General features: G+C 48.2%; 1 protein-coding gene across 1 annotated transcript in view; it reads right to left on the bottom strand.

Annotated features, from left to right (window-relative positions):
- The window catches only part of LOC122935721 (acetylserotonin O-methyltransferase-like), a 226,444-nt gene that overhangs the window by 193,708 nt on the left and 5,391 nt on the right, over window positions 1–27,345 (bottom strand). The window contains exon 2 of the mRNA XM_044291580.1: window positions 11,895–12,069. Coding sequence (XP_044147515.1) covers window positions 11,895–12,069 — 175 coding nt within the window. The remainder of the gene's footprint in view (window positions 1–11,894; window positions 12,070–27,345) is intronic.

Below are 27,345 nucleotides of genomic sequence, written 5' to 3'. Positions count from 1 at the left end.
CTGCTTTTTGAACCGAAAGTGAGCTTAGAGGCAAAATAATAAAGATCTCTCCACTTTATACCATAACACTGCCACAAAGTGGGACTGATGGGGAGTAGTTTAAAGGCATCAGATATATCAGCTTTTGACAGAATGGAGCTACGTCCTAACTGCAATATGATAGCGATGGCCTGATCTATGGAGGAGTATTTCATGCTGACTTCTTCGGAGGGTATGAGAGAGTTAATGCTGGGGGTGGCGTGACCGTGTGGGGCTGACAAGTCAATGATCAACCTTTGTTTGTTACTGAATTTGCCTGTGACTACGCCTATGGGGCTGACTCTCCACCGCGCAAAAGGAGGAGAAGAAAAGGGGCCTATTAGGAACCCCTTAGTCAACTCGATGGAAATCAGTTCATCCACTGCCTGAGGGTGAAGCTCCGCTGACAATAAATTCCTGCACTCATAAGACGATTCAGGCAAGGCGACTAGGCCAGTGTGGAAACCTGATCTAAACCCTGACATGAGGAACTGTACGAAGCTAGGGTCGTGGTGGTTGCGTAGGAAGTGCAGCAGACAATCAACGTTAAGGACACTCAGATACGACTTATCTGCTTTTAATGTACAGACTAACTTGGGATGGGCTCTGAAACATTTCACACAAACATGTAACAGCCTACACTGACTATAATTACAGGAGGAAAAATTGAAATTATTACAGATCTGTGATCTGCCGAGATATTGAATGGGCCTTCCCAATTTGTCGACTAAACCTGAGGTATTCTGGGGATCAGGGTGCCTAGACGGCTGTGCGGGAGGGCTACTATCGGCACTTGAGGCAGCCCTGTGACACCATTCTGCTGTGTGGTAGATGGATTGACACAGAGAACAAGCGGGAGCCCTAAGACCAGCAAAGTGTCTGCAAAATATCTCAGTGTCGATATTAGCCCAATTTGTGAGAAACTGAAATTGACTGAGGGCCGCCGCGGCCTTAGCTGAAAAAGAGCAGTGATAATCATAGAACGAACTACCACCATATTTGTACCCTAATTCGGTCACCCTAAACAAATAAAGATCTAACTCTTCCCTACGGTCGGGCCGTACGGAACAAATCACGTCTCTATACAGACTGAAAGCTAAAAGGAACCCCGGGATGGTAAGCTTCCTGTTAAGCCTGAGATCGCGGCCCCTGAGTACTACTGAGACATCACCGCACGCAATGACTTTGCTGTCAGAGAAATCCCGAGTAGCAATCAACAGGGAAGCCAAATTGACATCCCTGCCTTCCAGAATATCTTTCCTGATGTTGGCCGGTATGAAATGAGCGGGGTGATATTAGGAACCGAGACTGTCGTACCGGTGCACCCCGCTGCGGATGTGGATGGGATAGCCAACTCTGGACCCGGAGGAGTGAGAACGGCACCCCGGGACTCAACTGTTTCCAGTCTGGATTGGATGTCCGTGACTGATGATGTAAGATTGTTTAGCATGAGATGAATCTGAGCGAGCGAGGTCTGGACTGTGGCCATCGAGACTTCCTCCTGAGGTTGAGGACTCGCAGAAGACATGAGAAGACGGTATAATTCCGCCTTTTTGGCTGATGCTGTAAACGGGATACCCCTCTTGGACAGCTCTGCCATCAACCTCGGTATGGTCCAACTCCGCAGTGACGGGATGCTACCTGCTTCGGACAACCTGGCGGTATTTTCATTGACCAAGGCCTCCACTATGTCAGAGGCATGAGACATGATCCTGTGGATACAGTACGTGAGAATGAGGCACAACACGGGACCCGGGACTGGGCACCAGTGACAACCCTGCCACCGAACGACGTGGAATGCGTAGGCATGCCAACGTGAATAGCGTAACCCCGTGATCAATGAATACCGCCACCGACAAACTGAGCTTACTTACCCACAGCGCAGAAGAAGCAAATAGCGGGAATGAAGAGAATATCTAAGTAAAACCGTGAGATTTATTTATTTTTTCTTTTTAGACAACGAAAATGAGAAGGTGAAACTAGCACTGAAAACTGCCCTATACTACCTGTTGGAAATGACGCTGGACCTGAAAAGAAGCAACGTCCCTAGAGAGAAAATGGAGAAAACATACATAAACAGACAAGGAACGGCTGAACATGACTGGAGATGTGAACGAGATTGACGAACAAAACGTGCGTACGATGCGTAAACTACGGAGGTTTGGAAACGAAATTACGTGGTGAATGCGTACTAGAGGTGATTGAACCTACCTAATAAAGTGTGCAGGGCAGTTGTTTCATCCGTAATACATGTATGTATGTATGTATATATATATACACATACATATATATACACATACATGCACACCATCGTGCCAATTCAACCTCCTCTTTTTTTTTTTTTACTGCTGTAGCAGGAGTGACCACCAGAGGGTGCTCACTCTCAAGACCTGCTACACCCTGTGTATTGAGCTCCCCGTCCTGCATTCTCAGCTGTGGCCACCGGGGGCGAATGGAGCCAAACAGGAAGGAGCCTGGGACGCCGACTGAACTGAAGCAAGCGGCCGGTGACAGCAGGAGAGGCACCAGACAGGGAGGCCACCGAGGTAAGTACAACAAACCCAACCAAATAACCTGCCTCACTAATGGCACAGCGGCCTGTGCCAGACATTTGCGAAAAAATTTGGGACCACGCTGACCCCTGCACCCTGCCTAAACTGCAGCGTGGGAGCCGATGCATCCAGGCAGTTCGCTCCGGTGCAGCGTGACTCCCCCTTACCTGGGGAGTCGGCGCTGCCGACCGGACTTTGAGCAACGGGCCGCTGACTGAGGCGGCAACTTACCTGGGAAGGCGGGCGACCGAGTCAGACGCGAAAACGGAGTACACAGCAACAGACCAGACGCACACCGATATGGCCACGATCTGTGTTGAGCAGACGTAGGATGTAGGGGATGGGGAACAGAGCCTAAATAGCGTGGCATAGCCCCTCCCACAAATACAGGCCAATAAATCGGCCTTAAAACTTTCTGGTATTGTCTACACTGTCTATATGTGGCTCCAAATACAGCTTGTACTTCAATGTAGACTGAAACTTTAAACCAAACTCTGCTTTGGTTCAGAGGTACATATAGATCATGAAATGACATTCTTCAAATACCCATGTGCATACAGTGCCCCACTGCTGATATGGAGTGGGGTACTGCACGGGTGAGAGTAAATTTTTGGGAATGCACCAATGTGGCGGTACTGTTGGTTGGTTGGCGAAAAGTTCCACTAAAATTAAATTTAGGTGAAGGAGCAGAAGTGCATAACATCTGTGAACCGAAAAAAGTCAATTTTTTTAATGTGCCATTGATGCGGTACGCTTGCTTCCTTGACAAAAAGTTCCACTGACATCGCCCAGGCCTGAGCCCAAAAATTAGGTGCGGAGCATTAGGTGCGGATCCGTCAACGATCTGCACAGATGGATCTGTTCAGATAAGGGTACTTTCACACTTGCGGCAGAGTGATCCAGCAAGCAGTTCCGTCGCATCCTGATCCGTCTTAAAAATGCATTGAAATGCCGGATTCGTCTTTCCCGTGTCATCCAGAAAAACAGACCAGGCATTTTTTTTCTTTTCACCAGTTTTTCGTTATGCGCAGACCGGAAGAACGGATCCGGCATTCCGGTATTGTGAATGCCGAATCTGGCACTAATACATTCCTATGGGAAAAAAATGCTGGAACCGGCATTCAGTTTTTTTGGGCCGGAGATAAAACCGTAGCATGCTGCGGTATTATCTCTGTCCTGAACAGTCAAAAAGACTGAACTGAAGACATTCTGATGCATCCTGAATGGATTGCTCTCCATTCATAATGCATGGGGATAAAACTGATCAGTTTTATTTCGGTATAGAGCCCCTAGGACGGAACTCTATGCCGGAAAAGAAAAACGCTAGTGTGAAAGTACCCTAATACAAACATCTGCATCCATTCAGAATGGTTCTGTTTGTATTATCTTTAAAATTGCCAAGACAGATCCGTCTTAAAAACCATTGAAAGTCAATGGATGATGAATCCGTTTTCTATTGCGCCAGATTGTGTAATAGAAAACTGATCCTCCCCCATTGACTTACATTGTGTGTCAGAACGGATCCGTTTGGCTCAGTTTCCGAAGAGGAATGGAGACGGAACGGAGGCAAATTGAGGCAAACTGATGCATTCTGACTGGATCCTTTTCCATTCAGAATGCATTGGGGCAAAATTGATCAGTTTTGGACAGCTTGTGAGAGCCCTGAACGGATCTCACAAACGGAAAGCCAAAATGCCAGTGTGAAAGAATCCTTAGGCGTGGAAGTGCACCACATCTGTGGACCAACAAGAGTAAACTTTTTGGAATGCACCAATGCGATGGTACTCTTGCTTGCTTGGTAAAAATTCCACTGACACCGCCTGGGCCAGTGCTCAGAAAAATTTAATTATGCAAACAAGTGGAAGTGCGCTATATCTATGGACTGATTAGAATAAATTTATGGGAATTCCCAAATGCGGTAGTACTCTTGATTGTTGAGGTTTTGTGTGCCGACCTTGTGAAGAAAAAAAAAGATAGTTGCTTGCACAGAGCTAGAGGCAGCCAAGCTTGACTGAAGTCGGGGTGTTTTGAGCCTGCACCCACAGTATCAGTGGCATCACCAGCTCCCGTGCTGACCACAATAAAATCAGATCTGGCCTTCCCATATCATTTGGAGCTTTTTCCTGTACATTGCCTTCATGCTTTATTGCCACTGCCGCCACCACCACCACCTTTCTATTCTGATGTCTGCTCCTCCTCAGCACCCTGATCCGGCTTCCAGGTTTGGTTTAATACACAATTATTGTCATGGTCCTCACCCTCCCCACCACTTTTATCAAACTGTGATATCTCATAATGGGCTCCTTGGCCCCCCTCCCAATTCCCTGTTCTGTATTTGCACTGTCGTTACCACTGCCCCCACCACCACCGCAGTGGCTACAAGTGCCATCACCACTACCCCCAACAAAGCTATCCATAGGCCCCTACTGAGGGCAAGGTTCGGTATGGGGTCGCCCCTGTCGGGGCGGGTGCTCCATGTGTGCTAGGCAGGTGTGTATCTAGCTCCCAGCCCACTTGTAGGTAGGAAAGACACAATAGGGCTATACAGGAGTACTTACACTGCCTGAGACATCAGCACCCAGGTCACGCAGATTCTGGTAATCATCGAATACCTGAACCACCCCCCACAGGCCGAGGCATCCACCAGACGTGGTAAGATCAAACCATTTTCTTATCTCAACGTGAGACACTATCCGTAGAGGTATTTGTAATTCTTGTTTGTCTGTGGCGGTTCTTGTAATTATTGTTGTAATAATCGTTGTTTTTCACCCATTAGTAATTTCTAATTTTAAAGGACAAAGTAAACGTTATATTTTAATAATTCTCATTCACATAAATAATTCAGTATCCATAGGGTCCCTCACATCCCCTTGAACCTCCTCCTCATGACAGTCCAAATGCTGACTGCATTCATACAATTCATAAACAGGGAGAGCCTCTTGACTATCTGCAATAATGCGTGGTGGGGTTTTGTTGCCTCTTCTTAGGAAAAAAAAATGTGCCCTACTAGGAGTGGGCAGAGAAGACAGAAAGGGGGCAACTGAAAGGCTTCTCTGGGGTTGCAAGGTGGATGAATGCTAAAAAAAAAAAAACAACAAAAAACAAAAGCTGTCTCTTTGTTCAAATGAAAAAAAAAAGTTTTTCCTTTCAGGTGTTTGGGATTGTATTTCTGAACTTCTTGAAGGAGGTGCTGCAGCAGCAGTGTGCCCAGACCTTCAGCCCCTCAAAACTTTCCCTAAAGTCTCTCTTCTTTCTATTGTTTCCCTAAACTATCCCTGCTATACTCGAATAGATGCTTGATTGTCAGGGGCGGATTAAGTACATGATAGGCCCGGGGCTGTCTACCCAACTTGGGCCCCTCCCTCCATTTTAGTTTAGGGGTTTTTTTGTATTAAGAGGCCATATGACATCTTCAGAGTAAAAAAAATACCCCAAATTGGGTCCTAAACTTAAAAATTTGGTCGCCAAATTTAAAATACATATATTTATAATAAAAAAGACATGGAGGAGAATACAGCACCACATGCCTCTTGCATCCAGTGACATCTCCTGTCATGTAGACCTTCTCTTTCCTCTTCTCCTCCATTTGACCCAGACCACCATGGCAAATTCTTTCAGCCACATCTCGTCTCTACAGTTTGTAACACAGACACATTAGATTTCTCAATTTTTCCATCAACCTCCTCATCCTGGTGTCCCCACAGTGTCATCCTGCTGCCACTCCCAATACTGTGCCCGTTTTGCTCCCCAATATCCAAGGTACTATACTGCTGAAAAAATTGTGACCCTAATAGACATAATTAGAGTCATTTATCAAACTGGTGTAAAGTAGAACTGGATTTCCAAAAGAGCTGTCAAATATTAAAGGTGGAATTTTATTGGCTGCTATGGGCAAATAAGCCAGTTCTGCTTTACACCAGTTTGATAAATTACCCCAAATGTTCCTATAGTGTCCACAGCAGGTATAATGTCCCCTACAGTGCCCCGAGTAATAATACCACCCTCTATTGTGCTCCAGGCAATAATCCCTGTATAGTGTTCCCAAAAATAATAGTATTGCCCCCTACAGTGCCTCCCCAATAGCAACACCCCCGTATAGTAATTTCCACCACACTGCCCCATATAGTAATCCCCCATAGTAATTTGCCCCACACAGTAATTTCCCCCAAACTGCCCCATATAGTAGTTTGCCCCCACACAGTAATTTCCCCTACATAGTAATTTCCACCACACTGCCCCCACATAGTAATTTCCCCCGCACTGCCCCCCCCCATAGCAATGTCCCCACACAGCAATTTCCCCACACTGCCCCCACACAAGTTTCCCCCACATCGTAATTTGCCCCACATCATAATTTGCCCCCACATAGAAATTACCCCACACTGTCCCCACATAGAAATTTCCCTCCATGTCCCCACATAGAAATTTCCCTCCATGTCCCCACATAGAAATTACCCCACACTGTCCCCACATAGAAATTACCCCACACTGTCCCCACATAGAAATTACCCCACACTGTCCCCACATAGAAATTACCCCCACATAGTAGTCCCTCCCATAATAATTTGCCCCCACACTGCCCCATATAGTAATTTGCCCCCACATAGTAGTTCCTCCCATAATAATTTGTCCCCACATAGTATTCCCTCCCATAATAATTTGGCCCCACAGCCCCCACATTCTCCCCCCATGTACTCAATGTCTCTTAATATGTCCTACTGTTTGTCCCCCAAAGTAGGCACATGAAATAAAAAATAAAAAAATGAAAAGCTAAATACTCACCTATGTCCAGGGCCAGGTGCTTGCTCGCAGAGGAAGGCGGGATGAGGCAGCAGGACGGTGCTGAAGCCTGCGCCCGGATTTCACTACCGCATAGGCCTCAGGCCTACTAGGCCTTAAGCCTAAGGTGGTGATTGGCGACGGGACAGGGAGCTATGCGCTCCTGTGCCCCACCGCAGTATGTGGGCGTTCGGGTCGGCATTGGGCCCCCCAGCGGTCCTGGGCCCGGGGCTGTCGACCTGAACGTCGCCATTGTAATCCGCCACTGTTGCTTGTACCTCTGTATACTTTGTAAAATTGTGTTCTGTCAGACAACACAGAATGATATCTGCTCATTTTGTACAGGCATCTCCCTGCCTGCTTCCACCCCTCATTGGCAGATGAGGATGTTTTTTCTCCTCTGAGAAAATCAGGGCAAGCCCATCCCCCATTTCCTCATGTGAGCATCCTTCCTCCCTCATGGTTTTGCCTGCCAACATGTGCAGTAAAATGTGTGCTATTTTACTGGATTCATGCAATGCGAACCTGAAAAGATTTGAGTTCATTTGGCAGACAAATTTTTGTGAAATACATAACAAACCCCGTTTGTTCCGAATTGATTTGTTCATCCTTAGTTTATGTACTTTTGCCTAGAGATGAGGGAAATTTTGAAACATTCAATTCTCCATCTTAGATGGGCACAAGCCATCAGTTCTCTGAAATGTTCAGAGTCCACAGTATGGAAGGGAGGGACTGTAGTACCAGCAAATTGGCCAGGTGCACATTCAGCTTCTGCGCCAATGAATGCAAGCATAATGGATGAGTGCACGAGAAGGTGTGTGGGCCACTGGGAGATGAAGTGGTTGCTTTATCAGGCTGTACTACATTAGTGCTGCAGTTTTCCCAGGCCACTTTATGGCGACGCTCCATGTGTTGACGCAGGGCCGTGGTGCCAACATTACCATTCTGACAGCGCTTCACCTTCTGCCAACATTTCCTGCTAATGCCCTCAAGCGACTTGATAAAAAATTCCCACACTGCCGAGTATGGTCGAGTATGTCACCTGAGATGTTGCTACCACCACCCTCTGCTGCTACTTGTGCCAGCTACAGCAACATTTTTGCCTCTGCCTGTTCCTTTTGAGGGCCCAGGCAACCGCATGTTGGCCAAACTGTACAGTAATATAATCAGTAATATAACAGATTAGGTATGAATGGCGCAGCAGAAAAACACGCCTATATATTAGAAGGCCTGTTGACAATGATTCTGATATGCAGTAAGTCTATGTATAACTTAACAGATTAAGTATGAATGGCGCAGCAGATAAACTAGATAAACAAGCCTATATATTAGAGCACCTGTTGACAATGAGTCTAATGCACTGTCCTTGCAGGTCTTTTTTATGCCCTCCCTATGCTCTCATCCCCATACCGAGGAGGAGATGTGATATCAGCAGTTTCCTTTGCTAGCAAGCAGGCAATTGCTGGGAACGAATGCTTCCTTCCCGACAATTACCTGCTACATCTGCAGGTGTATTAGGGCCCTCCTACATTGTAGAGTAGCCACACTGGTGTAATGCATTGTAAATGTAAAGATCCTACGATGGTCCCCTTATAGATATAATGACCCTTGATTTACTGCACTGTGATATATTGCAAACATATTATATTGAAAACATGTGTTTTGTAAGAAACAGTGAGGTTATGCTGCAATTTAGTGACAGTTATATTTTTGTTGTTGGATAATGTGTATGAATACGCAAAGACCTTTTAGTCACCTGAATTGATTTAGGCTACTTTTACATATGCGCTTTCCCTTTTCGCTATTGAGATTCGTCATAGGATCTCAATAGCGGGGGAAAACACTTCAGTTTTGTCCCCATTTATTGCCAATGGGGACAAAACTGAATGAAACAGAATGCACCAGAATGCATTCCGTTCAGTTTTGTTGCGTCCCAATCATGGACAGAATAACGCTGCAAGCAGTTTGTTTAAAAATAATTCCACCATTGTTAGTGAGACTAATTTAAAAATATCAACAGGTGGTGCAGTGTAGTTTATCTTATGTATTTCATCTAATGAAGAGACTTTCCCCTGTTACATATATCTCCCCAGGGGAATATGTACGTGCAGCATTAGGTATATGCCAGTTGGTGCGCGCTCTAGACGGTCCTATTTTATCTGCACTGTCACTATATAATATCCATTGGTTTGTAGTTCATGATAAACTGCGTCCCTTATTGAATCTAAAATACTAACATAATCGTTCTGCCTCCCGACATGTTAGTATTATGTTAGTATTTTAGATTCAGTAAGGGACACAGCTTATCATGAAGTACAAACCAGTGGATATTATATAGTGACAGTGCAGATAAAATAGGACCGGCTATACACTAGAAATGTTCAATATGAATTCCATTGGTCTAAGGCAGGCATCCTCACACTGCGGCCCTCCAGCTGTTGCAAAACTACAACTTCCAGCATGCCCGAACAGCCTACAGGTATCAGCCTACAGCAGGGCATTGTGGTAGTTGTAGTTTTACAACAGCTGGAGGGCCGCAGTTTGAGGATGCCTGGTCTAAGGAATAGTCCAGTTCTGCCCAAATGCATTCCAGTATTTCCTCTTATATGGACTCCACATTTGTAGAGATTAGTCATTTTAGGTTGTTAAGATGTTTTGGCTGGAGTGTCAAATACACTAGGTTCTTGATGTAGCCCCACAGACAGAAATCACAGGGTGTTAAATCTGGTAATTGTAGAGCCCAGAGCAACAATAAACCATTTATTCCAGCGCTGCAAATTCTGCTTTCGAGTAAAGTTTCATTCAGGTATCAGTGAATACCCAACTGGAGGTTATGAGAAGCACCGTCCTGCTGATAGACTGAATTTGGCAGATACTCCATCTGTGGCATAAGCCATTACTTTAACATTTCTGGGTGTGAGCGGCCAGTGTATTCAAGGAAAAAGAAGAGACCTTGCGGCTTACAGCTGCTCTTTGCACAAAACATGTTTGCTTTCAGTGAGTCCCCCATTGGCTCGATAAGGGCATATGGGTTTTCTGAGCCCAAGATTCTAACATTGTGGTGACTGACCTTCCCACTCATCGCTGAACACCATCCTATCAGCAAATTCAAGTGTTGCCTGTTTCTGTGAAATTACTTTTCAAAAGAGTGTCATAACCACCAAGCTTGTAACCCCACATGAACCAAGTAAAGTTCATCTTAAGTTTCAAATGTGTCTGCCTGAATCCTTTCACCATCTTGGAATAGGGAGACACAGAAACCACTCAGGGCCAAAAAGATCCTTTCAGCAAAGTCTGACCCACTTAGGCCTCTTTCACACGGGCGTCATTTTTTTTGCCCGGATAAGAGCCGGGTGCGTTGCGGGAAAATGCGCGATTTTCCCGTGCGAGTGCAAAACATTGTCATGCGTTGCACTCGCGTGAGAAAAATCGCGCATGTTTGGTACCCAAACCCGAACTTCTTCATAGAAGTTCGGGCTTGGGATTGATGTTCTGAAGATTGTATTATTTTCCCTTATAACATGGTTATAAGGGAAAATAATAGCATTCTGAATACAGAATGCATAGTAAAACAGCGCTAGAGGGGTTAAAAAAAAATTTAAAAAAAATTAACTCACCTTAGTCCACTTGATCGCGAAGCCCGGCATCTCCTTGTGTCTCCTCTGCGCTGAGCGGCTGAACAGGACCTGGGGTGAGCTGCTCCATTAAATACAGGTTAAGGACCTTCGATGACGTCACTCCAGTCATCACAAGGTACGTCACATGATCTTTTACCATGGTGATTCACCATGGTAAAAGACCATGTGATGACCGGAGTGACGTCATCGAAGGTCCTTAACCGATATTTAATGGAGCAGCTCACCCCAGGTCCTGTTCAGCGCAGAGGAGACACAAGGAGATGCCAGCTTCGCGATCAAGTGGACTAAGGTGAGTTAAATTATTTTTTATTTTTTTTAACCCCTCTAGCGCTGGTTTACTATGCATTCTGTATTCAGAATGCTATTATTTTCCCTTATAACCATGTTATAAGGGAAAATAATAATGATCGGGTCTCCATCCCGATCGTCTCCTAGCAACCGTGCGTGCAAATCGCACGGCATCCGTACTTGCTTGCGGATGCCATCCGATTTTCACACACCCCATTCATTTCTATGGGGCCTGCGTCACTGTCGAAATCGGACAATATAGAGCATGCTGCGATTTCAACTGAACGCACAAGTGATGCGTTAAAAACAACGCTCATGTGCACAGCCCCATAGAAATGAATGGGTCAGGATTTAGTGCGGGTGCCATACGTTCGCCGCACGGATCGCACCCGCACGGAAAACTCGCCCGTGTGAAAGGGGCCTTACAACTGTCCCTTTTTACTGAATATAATTATTGTATGTCAACAGTTTTTTATTGATTATTGTCTAGTTGTGTATTATTTTTGCAGCTGTACCATGCGTAATTGTCAAGTCGGCTGTTCAGATCCATGAGGACAACTTTTGATACCATAAAGCGTAGAGACCAAATATAAACTTTTGATTGTTTAGATAAAGTTACCTTTGTTATTTTTCAAGTCAACTTTTAAAAGCTTCAGTCCAACACAGACATCAAGCAAGCGCTCCATTCCATCTTCAGTGGTGCTCAAGCGACCAGCAATGGTTGCTGCTGAAATGGGTTCCTGTACTTCATGTAGTAAATCAAAAACTCCCAGTTCACATGCTGAAAATATAGTCTACAAGAGAAAAGCAACAAGCTACTTTAAATTTGGTGCTAAAAATAAAATAAAAATTGTTACATAGTTATTACGGTTGAAAAAAACATGTCCATAAAGTTCAACCAATGGATAGGTGGGGATGCAAATCCCAGAAGGAATACTGCAGTGTTTACAAAAAGCCAATATAATGACAGTATCATGACTGTATTATGGATGTGTTATGGGTTTCAAAAGAACCACAAGGGATCCAGATGTTGCAGCAGTAGAATGGTAGATGTTAACATTCAGTTGTATTATTGGAGTCTGAAACTGGCCAAGGTATGTATTCAGACACTGCTGTTGAGGTACGGGTAAAAACTGCATTGAAATTGCATTCATTTTTTATCACAATTCTCATTTTTTTTTATTGTCATTTTGAAAAACAAAAATTCCTCACTTTCCTGTAGGAGATCTACTATACATGTACAGCAGGCTGGTTTTCCAGCCTACATTTGTGGGAGGGGCATAGGGTACTTAACCTTCCCTCGCTGCATCCATCAGACGTCGGCATCGCGTGGTGCTCATCTCGTGTTTCGGTGACGTCATCCGGGTGCGACTTCCGTTTCCGGCCTTCCCTGTGTAGACGAGCAGCGGCGGCGGCGTCTTTCATCTCCGTGGTAAGCAACTCGGGCACGGTTTCGTACTGCCGCCCGTCGGTACGTCCGGCCGGCCGGCCCCAGCCTCATGTCCCCCCCCCCGGTTCACCTCGCTCACCAAGCTCCCTCCGCACGGCCATCCTGCCAGCCCCTGCTGTTTCCCGCCCGGTCCCTCCCACGTCCGGCACCCTCGTCAGGCTCGAGTGCGCCATCCTCGGTTCAAGTGGCCACCGCAGCTGGGTGCCGGGGGGGCCGCGGGCAGCAGCGGGGGTTTTTTCGCCGTCCCCGCAGCAGGGCCTGCCCTAGCAACCATCAGAAACTTGTATCATATCGCATATTCTCCCATCATGAACTGTTTTTTTTGCACATGACACAATCTGACCTAGCGGCAGCGTGCTGCGGAGACGCGCACCGGCCACACCAGCTCCTCCTCCTGGCCCGAGGCGGCCTACAGGGGGCGCTGTGCGGTCCAATACTGCACAGGGACTGTGAAAACGTGCATCCATTGCTTCCACCCTGCACGTTTTTCAATTCACGTTCACACACCTTTTTGCCAGGAACAACTCTCCTGACGGGCCAGGCAGTCTCCGGCAGGGTCAGTGACCACCAGAGCGCGCCATCACTCCTCAAAGGAGCAGCCCTCACCCACCCCGGAGGGGCTGCACCCAGACGCGCACCCGCAGCAGAGTGCCGGGATCTTCTGCTCGGGGCGGGTCCGCCCCGCTACAGCTCCCCCAGGGCCCGTGCACCCCGGTTTCCGGTCCCGGAGCTGTGGTGGGGGGAGCTTGCCCAGGTCGGAGCAGCAGGGCAAGTCAGGTCCCTTTTCCTGGCTCCCGCCACGCTGCACGGCACGGGCATGTCTTCCACCCTTCACCAGCCCCCCCTCGTCCGTCCATTGCTCCTGGCAAAAAAAAAAAAAACCTCTCCGTGTTCTGTCACCCTGATCCGTTCAGGTTCTCTTTGTGTCCTGTCACCTGATCCGTTCAGGTTCTCTTTGTGTCCTGTCACCTGATCCGTTCAGGTTCTCTTTGTGTCCTGTCACCTGATCCGTTCAGGTTCTCTTCGTGTCCTGTCACCCTGATCCGTTCAGGTTCTCTTTGTGTCCTGTCACCCTGATCCGTTCAGGTTCTCTTTGTGTCCTGTCACCCTGATCCGTTCAGGTTCTCTTTGTGTCCTGTCACCCTGATCCGTTCAGGTTCTCTTCGTGTCCTGTCACCCTGATCCGTTCAGGTTCTCTTCGTGTTCTGTCACCCTGATCCGTTCAGGTTCTCTTTGTGTCCTGTCACCCGATCCGTTCGGGTTCTCGTCATGTCCCGTCACCTGATCCATTCAGGTTCGCCTCGTGTCCCGCCTCCAGATACGTTCATGTTTCTCTCTCGTGTCCTGTCCCCATGTTTTTCTCAGCTTCTGTTCGGGTCCTGTCGCTCTTCATGTCCTGTCACCTGATACGTTCAGGTTCGTTTCATGTCCTGCCACCTGATACGTTCAGGTTCGTTTCGTGTACTGCCACCTGACACGTTCAGGTTCGTTTCATGTCCTGCCACCTGATACGTTCAGGTTCATTCGTGTCTTCTCACCTGACACTTTCAGGTTCATTTCGTGTCCTGTCACCTTTAGGTTCAGGTTTTCTCGTGTCCTGTCATCTGTTTTCAGTTTTCTCTTCATGTTCTGTTACCCTTCATGTCCGGGCGCCCGATACGGTCAGGTTTTCGTCATGTCCCCTTGCTTGGCAGGCTCAGTTTGTCTCCTTCACGATGCGCACGGATTTTCAGGGCCAGTTGCCTGACTCTCCCACAATCACTCAATGTTTTCCAGTCGTCCCGTCAAGGTCCTTCACCTGTCCTTGTCCACCCCTGTCAACTCCCTCCCCACTGTCCTGTCACGCTTTTTTCGGCTTCAACATGCCATCACGGTCAGTTCAGGCTCTTCACCTCTCTCATTCGGGTCCCGTTGGCTCTCCGTCGCCATCATGCGCGGGTCATGTCGCCTCGCTGGCGGCCACTCTGGTAAAATCCACGTTGACACCCAGCTGAGGCCTCGTCACCTGAGGCTTTTCGGCTTTCGGTCTCGTGTACGGGACCCAACTTTCCAAGTCTCCAGTCGAGCAGCTCATGCTCCTTTCATTAACCGACTCGCTCAGGCCATTTCATTTTCCGGCTTCATGGGGGCCTCTCGGCCATGGTACCATTTTCCTTTTCTCCAGCAACCATCTCCCGGCATACCCCGGGGTCTTCAGTCCAATCTTCCTGCACAGTCATTCACTCTCGTAAATTCCTGGCCCGCTCAGGTTGTCATTCTTTCTTCCCTCATTCAGGTCTCGTTCTTCCTGATCATCATCCGCGTAAGTTCCGTTTTCAGAAATATTGTTCAGCGTATCTCTTCACGCAGGTACCTGTTTAATTCCGCCTCGCTTACAAATCCCAGGTTGCGGTTGCGAGGTCTCACCCTCTTTGTGATTTTTCCCGGGCTTTCGCTTACTCCCAGGTCCCCCCTTTTTTCTCCACCCCAAATCCTCTTGACTCCAGGTAAGAAAAAAAAAAAAAAAAAATATTATTTTTCGTGGGGTTAGTTGCATGAGTTTTGTCATTTCAATTTAGATCCTCCCAACAGGGTCCAGCTCAAACGAGGGCCACCCTTCCCGATACCATGTCCCACGTGTCTGACATTGAAGACTCGATGTCTATCCCGGAGTCAGCAATCTCCGAGGCAGCCAGCCGTGCTTCATACAGGCACTGGACCGTCCCCAGGTTGGTCACCGAACTCAGAAAGAAGGGGATCCGTTACTCTGCATCGGCTCGAAAGGCAGAGCTATATCGTCTGTTCTTTCCTGAAATGCCCAGGGCCCCTGAACCACCCAGAGCTCCCGAAGACCTGGTCTCCATGTCGACCATCCAGCTATCATTGACCCAGCTCCACGCAACCATAAACAATCTGGCATCCTCGATTTCGGACATCGACTCACGACTCCAGGTCATCGAGAACAAGGATTCCGCGTCTCCTCCCCCGGCGGAGCCCGAAGCCGTTCCTTCTACTTCCCGGACGAACCCACCAGGTACAAGTCTTGGCACTCCCGACATCGCCCCCGCTTTCTTTGTACCAGAGAACATCAGGCGGGATATCCTAGCAGGAAAGGACATTAACTTGGCCGCTATCCTGATCTCTACCCACGACACAGTCGAAAATCGGACAATTGCCTGCGGTGACGTATCGGTGGTGCTGAGATCTAAGGACGTCCGACTCAACAGAAAACTCACCATTCCCGAGTTCATGCTGACCTTCAGCCTGTACCGTGACATCGTGTGCTCCGTTCATCCCCACCGCAGGGAAGAACTAGATACCTACCTATACCGGATCACCGAGCTAGGTTACAAGTACGGCGGCTCTGCTTTCTACGAGTATCACCGGTCGTTTTCCGCAAAAGCTGCAGCGGCGTTCCTCCAGTACCAGCATGTCACCAACTGGGCCGTCCTGGATATGGAACTCTTTTGCAGGCATTTTGCCGGCCAGAAAGCCCCGGCTTGTGCCAGCTGCCAGTCTGTCCTCCATGCTTCCGACTGGTGCCCCCATATCTCCAATCCAACTTCTGCCAGACCAACCACCAGCTCCAGTGCGCCAAGGTCCAACCCCCTTACGGACAAACTCGGGCGACCTATCACCTTTTTAGGGAAGAACCAAGTTTGCAATAATTTTAATCTGGGGTTCTGCAGTTATGACAAGTGTAAAGCCTTACACATCTGCTCCATTTGCTTTAGGGCCCATCCGCAGTCCTCCTGTTCCCAGCGCACGGCCAAGCGCTCATGACTAGGCGGGGTCAACATTGACCTATTACTCTCCCTCCTCCAACGGCATCATGATCCCAGTTTCGTCCTGTTCCTCAAGCAGGGTTTCTCCGAAGGTTTCCACACAGGGTTAGTCACCCTCCCACAGGTCACCCATGAATGCCCCAACCTTCTGTCTTCTCTTGCGGACCCCGTGGCAGTGGACGAGTTGTTGGAGGCCGAATTGCAGAAGGGCTTCATGATCGGGCCGTTCGCTCAGTCTCCTTTCCTGGTGTATCGGGTCAGCCCCATAGGTCTGGTCACCAAAAAAAACTCAAATAAAAAGAGATTAATATACGACCTGTCTGCTCCTCATGCATCCAGCACCCCCAGCTTAAATTCCCTGGTCCCTTCAGACGAATTTTCAATGCAATACTCCTCTTTGGATGAGGCCATAGAGCTCATCTTACAGGTCGGGGCAGGAGCCTGGTTGTCAAAGGCTGACATTTCTGATGCCTTTAAGCTGCTGCCAATCCTGCCTCACCTGTGGAGGTTCTATGGCATCAAATGGAGGGCTAAGTATTATTTCGCCACCCGCTTGACGTTCGGGTCAAAGAGCAGCCCCTGGCTCTTTGACCAGTTCGCCCAAGCTCTCCACTGGATCCTGGTGAATCATGTCCACTGTCCGAGGGTGATCCATTACTTGGATGATTTCTTGCTCATCGAGCAGGCGGTGCACGCCCCGGACAGGCTGGACAGCCTACTCAACCTGTTCAGCCGCCAGAACGTTCCCGTGGCTTCGGCAAAGGTCGAGGGACCGTCCAGGGTGATCACCTTCCTAGGCATCACCCTGGACACCGTTAAGATGGAGGCCAGCCTTCCCCTGGACAAATTAGTCAGACTCAGGGACTCTGTGGCCAGGCTCGTGGGTACCCGCACGGTGTCAAAATTGGAACTCCAATCTTTATTGGGGTCCTTCAATTTTGCCGCCAGGATCATGCCCCAGGGCAGATCCTTCACCTCTGGCCTGCTCAGACTCCTCCCAACAGCCTCGGATCAGCATGCCCTCGTCCACCTCGGACGCGATGCATTGGCAGACCTGGCCATGTGGTCAGTTTTTTTGTCCAGCTGGAACGGCATCTCCCTCTTTGTTCCTCAGTGGAACGATGCCTCCCCCTTGGTGTTCTCTGACGCTGCTGCTTCCCTCGGTTTCGGGGCCATCTGCGGGGACCAATGGTTTGCGGGTCCTTGGCCCACGCAGGTCTCTTCTGACCAGGAGGCTGCCAAGTCCTCCCCCTTACTCGAGGTATACCCCATCGTAGCGGCTGCTCACGTCTGGGGGCAGTCATGGAGGGACAAGCCGGTGTGCTGCATGACATATAACCAAGCAGTTGTCGACATCCTCGCCAGGGGCATATCCAGCTCCCCCAAGGTCATGCGTCTAGTTCGCAAGCTCACCTGGCTGTCCTTACAACACAATTTCCGTATCATCTGCAGGCACATTGAAGGCAAGAAAAACACTGCAGCTGATGCCCTGTCCCGCTTAAACTTTATTTTGTTTTTTCAGATCATGCCGGGAGCACGGAGAGTCGGGATCACCCCCCCAGGGTTCGAAGACTTGATAATGGACTAGATAAGTACATCTCCGCTGCCCATGGTCTCATCCGCAAGTCACTCTCAGCCAACACTGCCCGGAACTACTTAACGGGGTGGAACACCTTCAGACGGTTTTCACTTCTTCACCCCAGGGGGGACAGGGACAAAGTCTCCTTCGTCCTGGCCTTCCTGGCTTACTGCCACAAGGAGCTACGATTATCCCACAATACCATCAGACTCTACCTAGCAGGGATCCAGCATCACCACATGGTCAGTCACCCCAGTCACTCCTCCTTTTTTTCCTCTCAGGCGGTCAAGGCGGTCCTGAGGGGCATCCAGAAGCTCTCTCCTCCATCCGCTCCCACCAGGCAACCGGTCACAGGGGACATTTTCCAAAACATTTCGGCTGCCCTAGATGGTAGTCCCTTTGGCCCTTTCAAAAGCCTGGTCCTCAAAGCTGCCCTCTATCTCAGCTTTTACGGGTTCCTCAGGCCTGGGGAGTTCTGCTGCACCTCGGCACGGAACTTAGGGCCAGCAATTGGTCAGCTCCACCGCAGTCTCGACCATTTCATTTTCTTCCTTCCTTCCTCCAAGACCTCCCAAGTCGGTCCGCCAGTACAGATCGAGTATTTCAATTCGTTCAACCCTTGGTGTCCCGTGACAGTTTTCAACCAGCTGCTCTCCGCTCTACGTGACAGAACTCCCGACAGCCCCTTACTGCCTTTTCCCGTGCTCTCACTGACTTCTGCGCAGTTCATCAAACACATCCGCTCCTTAGCCTCGGGGCTAGGTTTTCACGCTGCCTCAATATCCGGGCACTCTTTCCGAATCGGAGCAGCATCCGCTGCTTCCAAACACGGCGTGCCCGCTCACGTCATACGGAAGATGGGACGGTGGCAGTCTTCGTGCTTTTCCCGTTACGTCCCCCATCCACGGGCCGAGATCGCCAGGGCCTTCTCCAGTCTGGTTCTGTAAATTCTCAACCAATAAACTGCCTAAATCCATGTTTTGCCCCCTTTTCTGGCTCACCCGCATTACATGGCTAAAGGCACACCACTAGCCAAGTTAGGTTCCACATCTCCAGTTCCCCACCTTCGGCCGGCGCTCCCCCGGAGCCTTGACCACAAGTACAGCAGGCTGGTTTTCCAGCCTGCATTTGTGGGAGGGGCATAGGGTACTTAACCTTCCCTCGCTGCATCCATCAGACGTCGGCATCGCGTGGTGCCCCACCCTACCCTCCCTCATCTCCAGTCTCGCTCCAAGCTCAGACTCCCTGGGTTAGCCCCCTTTTCTGGCTCACCCGCGTTACATGGCTAAAGGCACACCACTAGCCAAGTTAGGTTCCACATCTCCAGTTCCCCACCTTCGGCCGGCGCTCCCCGGAGCCTTGACCACAAATATATCGTGTACAGATGTAGCAAGTTATCAGTCAGTCATAAAGCGTTAACTAGATGCTATAACTCACCAAGTGTTTGTGTTAACTCTGCTATATCTGTATGTAATATATCTTCTGCAGATGCATATATTGTAGTACTCCTGCGTATAGTTCACATATATATGCACTTACACTATATGCAGGAGATCTACTATATATACTGTTATATATGTATATATGGTAGATCTCCTGCATATAGTACATACAGACGTGGACAAAATTGTTGGTACCCTTTGGTCAATGAAAGAAAAAGTCACAATGGTCACAGAAATAACTTTAATCTGACAAAAGTAATAATAAATTAAAATTCTATAAATGTTAACCAATGAAAGTCAGACATTGTTTTTCAACCATGCTTCAACAGAATTATGTAAAAAAATAAACTCATGAAACAGGCATGGACAAAAATGATGGTACCCCTAACTTAATATTTTGTTGCGCAACCTTTTGAGGCAATCACTGCAATCAAACGCTTCCTGTAACTGTCAATGAGACATCTGCACCTCTCAGCAGGTATTTTGGCCCACTCCTCATGAGCAAACTGCTCCAGTTGTGTCCGGTTTGAAGGGTGCCTTTTCCAGACTGCATGTTTCAGCTCCTTCCAAAGATGCTCAATAGGATTGAGGTCAGGGCTCATAGAAGGCCACTTTAGAATAGTCCAATTTTTTCCTCTTAGCCATTCTTGGGTGTTTTTAGCGGTGTGTTTTGGGTCATTGTCCTGTTGCAAGACCCATGACCTGCGACTGAGACCAAGCTTTCTGACACTGGCTAGTACATTTCTCTCTAGAATTCCTTGATAGTCTTGAGATTTCATTGTACCCTGCACAGATTCAAGACACCCTGTGCCAGACGCAGCAAAGCAGCCCCAGAACATAACAGAGCCTCCTCCATGTTTCACAGTAGGGACAGTGTTCTTTTCTTGATATGCTTCATTTTTTCGTCTGTGAACATACAGCTGATGTGCCTTGGCAAAAACTTCGATTTTTGTCTCATCTGTCCACAGGACATTCTCCCAGAAGCTTTGTGGCTTGTCAACATGTAGTTTGGCATATTCCAGTCTTGCTTTTTTATGATTCGTTTTCAACAATGGTGTCCTCCTTGGTCGTCTCCCATGTAGTCCACTTTGGCTCAAACAACGACGGATGGTGCGATCTGACACTGATGTTCCTTGAGCATGAAGTTCACCTTGAATCTCTTTAGAAGTCTTTCTAGGCTCTTTTGTTACCATTCGGATTATCCGTCTCTTAGATTTGTCATCAATTTTCCTCCTGCGGCCACGTCCAGGGAGGTTGGCTACAGTCCCATGGATCTTAAACTTATGAATAATATGTGCAACTGTACTCACAGGAACATCTAGTTGCTTGGAGATGGTCTTATAGCCTTTACCTTTAACATGCTTGTCTATAATTTTCTTTCTGATCTCTTGAGACAGCTCTTTCCTTTGCTTCCTCTGGTCCATGTCGAGTGTGGTACACACCATATCACCAAACAACACAGTGATTACCTGGAGCCATATATATAGGCCCAATGGCTGATTACAAGGTTGTAGACACCTGTGATGCTAATTAGTGGACACACCTTGAATTAACATGTCCCTTTGGTCACATTATGTTCTGTGTTTTCTAGGGGTACCATCATTTTTGTCCATGCCTGTTTCATGAGTTTATTTTTTTACATAATTCTGTTGAAGCATGGTTGAAAAACAATGTCTGACTTTCATTGGTTAACATTTATAGAATTTTAATTTATTATTACTTTTGTCAGATTAAAGTTATTTCTGTGACCATTGTGACTTTTTCTTTCATTGACCAAAGGGTACCAACAATTTTGTCCACGTCTGTATATAGTAGCCTAATTGATGGCATCTGGATGATAGGGATCCCTACCTGTGGGATTAGGATGCAGTGCTCAGAGGCATGTAGACTGGCTCTCAGGTTGCCTGTAGTGGCTATGTGACTGCTGCTGCTCCACCAATCAGCTGAACAGTTAGCACTGCAGTGCAGAATAGAGGGAGGAGCATTAAACCTCTCGCTTCTTGTCCTCTGCCATCGATGTGTGTGTCGGGAGCTTCACTGCAGGCGGGAAAATATTGCCACAGTTGTAGGCAGCCCACCATTTAAAAAATGTTCTCTGTGGTGGCACCATTTCTGGCCCCTGTACTAGGCATGTGCTCTTTAGGGCATAATTGGAAATAAGGCCCTCAGTACAAATAGTTGTTGTGGGAGTGCAAACCTGCAAACTATAGAACATTGGAAAGGAGGCATCATTAGTTCTTAAGGAGCTATTTATTTATTATGGTGGTAAACCCCCTTCGCAACCTTCGCCATATACAGTATGTGTGGCGGAAGTCGCATCTTTAAACATGGCGCCTGCTCATGCACGCAGAGCCTTGACATCTGAGCAGTCTGGAAGTGGGAGCCGCGCACTCCTGCTGCCGTAACAGTGTTCCCCTGATATCAGGAAACACTAGTAAACTGTACTAATAGACCAAAGCCTCAAGCAGGCTTCTTCAACTTTTAGTAAAATATACCAATACTGGCCACCAGGTGGCTTCGCTGTATTGTTTTACTGAAAATGAAGGGACGCATTTATTAAGACTGGCGTTTTAGATGCCCTGCACAGTTGGTGGATCCGCCGATTCACAGCTGCTTCTAAATGTAAAACCGCTTCCTAGCTTGTGCAGAAAATGGTAAATGCCGGCCCGCCCAAGCAATGCCCACTTTTTTAGACCTGGCATATTTCTGTTTAGTAAATGAACCCCAAAGTGTTTAATGATGGCTATATAGCCAACAACGAACACAATGGGCAATCTAATGATTGGCAGTTATAGTCATGCAGAGTAACATAAAAAAAGGTTTGTAAAAAAATGAAAAAATTAATTATTTATATATATATATATATATATATATATATATATATATATATATACTAGATGAAATGAAGGCAGCACTCCGGTATTTTGGTGAAAAAAGGTGAATTCATTACACCCAACAGCAATGCAGCATTTCTGCACACTCAATGGAGCCTTTGTCAAGCTTGACAAAGGCTCCATTGAGTGAGCTGAAATGCTGCATTGCTGTTGGGTGTAAAAAATTCACCTTTTTTCACCAAAAGACCGGAGTGCTGCCTTCATTTCATCTAGTATGTTCTGCTGTTTTACTTTTTTTCATATATATTTCAAATCACGCCTTTTTAAAAAAAATATAAATACTTAACCAATAAAAAAAATGAACATCATCAGCATCCTCGTGTGCAAAAACACACATACTATTAAAATATAACAGTATTAATCCCATACAGCGAATGCAATAGCGAAAAAAAGTACAGATCGTTCGAAAAAAAATTAGCCCTCACAAAGCTCCACATGCATAACTACAAAAAAGTTAAAGGAGTCAGAATACATATTTTTTAGGGTTTAATTTTTTTTTTTCAGTATTAAAATGCAAGAAAAACTATACAAGTGTGTAAGAGGTCAATTTTATCGCACAGTGAACGTCGTAAAAAAAAAAAAAAAAACGGGCAGAATTTTTTCCTCGTTTTCCACTACATTATATGCAACCACAAATGGTGCAATTAGAACTTGTCCTGCAAAAAATAAGCCCTCATAAGGTTAAGTGAACAGAAAAATAAAAAAAAGTTATGACTAGAGTTGAGCGAACACCTGGATGTTCGGGTTCGAGAAGTTCGACCGAACTTCCCGGAAATGTTCAGGTTCGGGATCCGAACCCGACCCGAACTTCGTCCCGAACCCGAACCCCATTGAAGTCAATGGGGACCCGAACTTTTCGGCACTAAAAAGGCTGTAAAACAGCCCAGGAAAGAGCTAGAAGGCTGCAAAAGGCAGCAACATGTAGGTAAATCCCCTGCAAACAAATGTGGATAGGGAAATGAATAAAATTAAAAATAAAATAAATAAAAATTAACCAATATCAATTGGAGAGAGGTCCCATAGCAGAGAATCTGGCTTCACGTCACCCACCACTGTAACAGTCCATTGTCAGATATTTAGGGCCAGGCACCCAGGCAGAGGAGAGAGGTCCCGTAACAGAGAATATGGCTTCATGTCAGCAAAGAATCAGTCTGCATGTCATAGCAGAGAATCAGGCTTCACGTCAGCCACCACTGTAACAGTCCATTGTCATATATTTAGGCCCAGGCAGAGGAGAGAGGTCCCGTAACAGAGAATCTGGCTTCATGTCAGCAGAGAATCAGTCTGCATGTCATAGCAGAGAATCAGGCTTCACGTCAGCCACCACTGTAACAGTCCATTGTCATATATTTAGGCCCATGCACCCAGGCAGAGGAGAGAGGTCCCTTAACAGAGAATCTGGCTTCATGTCAGCAGAGAATCAGTCTGCATATCATAGCAGAGAATCAGGCTTCACGTCAGCCACCACTGTAACAGTCCATTGTCATATATTTAGGCCCACGCACCCAGGCAGAGGAGAGAGGTCCCTTAACAGAGAATCTGGCTTCATGTCAGCAGAGAATCAGTCTGCATATCATAGCAGAGAATCAGGCTTCACGTCAGCCACCACTGTAACAGTCCATTGTCATATATTTAGGCCCACGCACCCAGGCAGAGGAGAGAGGTCCCGTAACAGAGAATCTGGCTTCATGTCAGCAGAGAATCAGTCTGCATGTCATAGCAGAGAATCAGGCTTCACGTCAGCCACCACTGTAACAGTCCATTGTCATATATTTAGGCCCACGCACCCAGGCAGAGGAGAGAGGTCCCGTAACAGAGAATCTGGCTTCATGTCAGCAGAGAATCAGTCTGCATGTCATAGCAGAGAATCAGGCTTCACGTTAGCCACCATTGTAACAGTCCATTGTCATATATTTAGGCCCAGGCAGAGGAGAGAGGTCCCGTAACAGAGAATCTGGCTTCATGTCAGCAGAGAATCAATCCGCATGTCATAGCAGAGAATCAGGCTTCACGTCACCCAACATTGGAACAGTCCATTGGCATATATTTAGGCCCCGGCACCCAGACAGAGGAGAGGTTCATTCAACTTTGGGTTGCCTCGCAATATAATGGTAAAATGAAAATAAAAATAGGATTGAATGAGGAAGTGCCCTGGAGTACAATAATATATGGTTAAGGAGAGGTAGTTAATGTCTAATCTGCACAAGGGATGGACAGGTCCTGTGGGATCCATGCCTGGTTCATTTTTATGAACGTCAGCTTGTCCACATTTGCTGTAGACAGGCGGCTGCGTTTGTCTGTAATGACGCCCCCTGCCGTGCTGAATACACGTTCAGACAAAACGCTGGCCGCCGGGCAGGCCAGCACCTCCAAGGCATAAAAGGCTAGCTCTGGCCACGTGGACAATTTAGAGACCCAGAAGTTGAATGGGGCCGAACCATCAGTCAGTACGTGGAGGGGTGTGACACATACTGTTCCACCATGTTAGTGAAATGTTGCCTCCTGCTAACACGTTGCGTATCAGGTGGTGGTGCAGTTAGCTGTGGCGTGTTGACAAAACTTTTCCACATCTCTGCCATGCTAACCCTGCCCTCAGAGGAGCTGGCCATGACACAGCTGCCTTGGCGACCTGTTGCTCCTCCTCTGCCTTGGCATTGGGCTTCCACTTGTTCCCCTGTGACATTTGGGAATGCTCTCAGTAGCGTGTCTACCAACGTGCGCTTGTACTCGCACATCTTCCTATCACGCTCCAGTGCAGGAAGTAAGGTGGGCACATTGTCTTTGTACCGTGGATCCAGCAGGGTGGCAACCCAGTAGTCCGCACACGTTAAAATGTGGGCAACTCTGCTGTCGTTGCGCAAGCACTGCAGCATGTAGTCGCTCATGTGTGCCAGGCTGCCCAGGGGTAAGGACAAGCTGTCCTCTGTGGGAGGCGTATCGTCATCGTCCTGCGTTTCCCCCCAGCCACGCACCAGTGATGGACCCGAGCTGCGTTGGGTGCCACCCTGCTGTGGACCATGCTTCATCCTCATCCTCCTCCACCTCCTCCTCATCCTCGTCTTCCAGTAGTGGGCCCTGGCTGGCCACATTTGTACCTGGCCTCTGCTGTTGCAAAAAACCTCCCTCTGAGTCACTTCTAAGAGACTGGCCTGAAAGTGCTAAAAATGACCCCTCTTCCTCCTCCTCCTCCTCCTGGGCCACCTCCTCTTCCATCATCGCCCTAAGTGTTTTCTCAAGGAGATATAGAAGTGGTATTGTAACACTGATAACGGCGTCATCGCCACTGGCCATGTTGGTGGAGTACTCGAAACAGCGCAACAGGGCACACAGGTCTCGCATGGAGGCCCAGTCATTGGTGGTGAAGTGGTGCTGTTCCGCAGTGCGATTGACCCGTGCGTGCTGCAGCTGAAACTCCACTATGGCCTGCTGCTGCTCGCACAGTCTGTCCAGCATGTGCAAGGTGGTGTTCCATCTGGTGGGCACGTCGCATATGAGGCGGTGAGCGGGAAGGCCGAAGTTACGCTGTAGCGCAGACAGGCGAGCAGCGGCAGGATGTGAACGCCGGAAGCGCGAACAGACGGCCCGCACTTTATGCAGCAGCTCTGACATGTCGGGGTAGTTGTGAATGAACTTCTGCACCACCAAATTCAGCACATGCGCCAAGCAAGGGATGTGCGTCAAACCGGCTAGTCCCAGAGCTGCAACGAGATTTCGCCCATTATCGCACACCACCAGGCCGGGCTTGAGGCTCACCGGCAGCAACCACTCGTCGGTCTGTTGTTCTATACCCCGCCACAACTCCTGTGCGGTGTGGGGCCTGTCCCCCAAACATATGAGTTTCAGAATGGCCTGCTGACGTTTACCCCGGGCTGTGCTGAAGTTGGTGGTGAAGGTGTGTGGCTGACTGGATGAGCAGGTGGAAGAAGAGGAGGAGGAAGCTGGGTAGGAGGAGGTGGCAACAGGAGGCAAAGAATGTTGCCCTGCGATCCTTGGCGGTGGAAGGACGTGCGCCAAACAGCTCTCCGCCTGGGGCCCAGCCGCCACTACATTTACCCAGTGTGCAGTTAGGGAGATATAGCATCCCTGGCCGTACTGGTCCACGTATCTGTGGTTAGGTGGACCTTGCCACAGATGGCGTTGCGCAGTGCACACTTGATTTTATCGGATATCTGGTTGTGCAGGGAAGGCACGGCTCTCTTGGAGAAGTAGTGGCGGCTGGGAACAACATACTGTGGGACAGCAAGCGACATGAGCTGTTTAAAGCTGTGTTTGTCCACCAGTCTAAATGACAGCATTTCATAGGCCAGTAGTTTAGAAATGCTGGCATTCAGGGCCAGGGATCGAGGGTGGCTAGGTGGGAATTTACGCTTTCTCTCAAATGTTTGTGAGATGGAGAGCTGAACGCTGCCGTGTGACATGGTTGAGATGCTTGGTGACGGAGGTGGTGGTGGTACATCCCCTGTTTGCTGGGCGGCAGGTGCCAACGTTCCTCCAGAGGCGGAGGAAGAGGCCGAGGCGGCAGCAGCAGAAGAGGCCGAGGCGGCAGCAGCAGAAGAGGTAGCAGGGGGAGCCTGAGTGACTTCCTTGTTTTTAAGGTGTTTACTCCACTGCAGTTCATGCTTTGCATGCAGGTGCCTGGTCATGCAGGTTGTGCTAAGGTTCAGAACGTTAATTCCTCGCTTCAGGCTCTGATGGCACAGCGTGCAAACCACTCGGGTCTTGTCGTCAGCAGATTGTTTGAAGAAGTGCCATGCCAGGGAACTCCTTGAAGCTTCCTTTGGGGTGCTCGGTCCCAGATGGCGGCGGTCAGTAGCAGGCGGAATCTCTTGGCGGCGGGTGTTCTGCTTTTGCCCACTGCTCCCTCTTTTGCTACGCTGTTGGCTCGGTCTCACCACTGCCTCTTCCTCCGAACAGTGAAAGTCAGTGGCATGACCTTCATTC

The sequence above is a fragment of the Bufo gargarizans genome, chromosome 4 (genome assembly GCF_014858855.1).
Source record: "Bufo gargarizans isolate SCDJY-AF-19 chromosome 4, ASM1485885v1, whole genome shotgun sequence".
Lineage (NCBI taxonomy): Eukaryota > Metazoa > Chordata > Amphibia > Anura > Bufonidae > Bufo > Bufo gargarizans.
The sequence above is the reverse complement of the archived record's forward strand: the minus strand, read 5'-3'. Positions and strand labels throughout refer to the sequence as shown.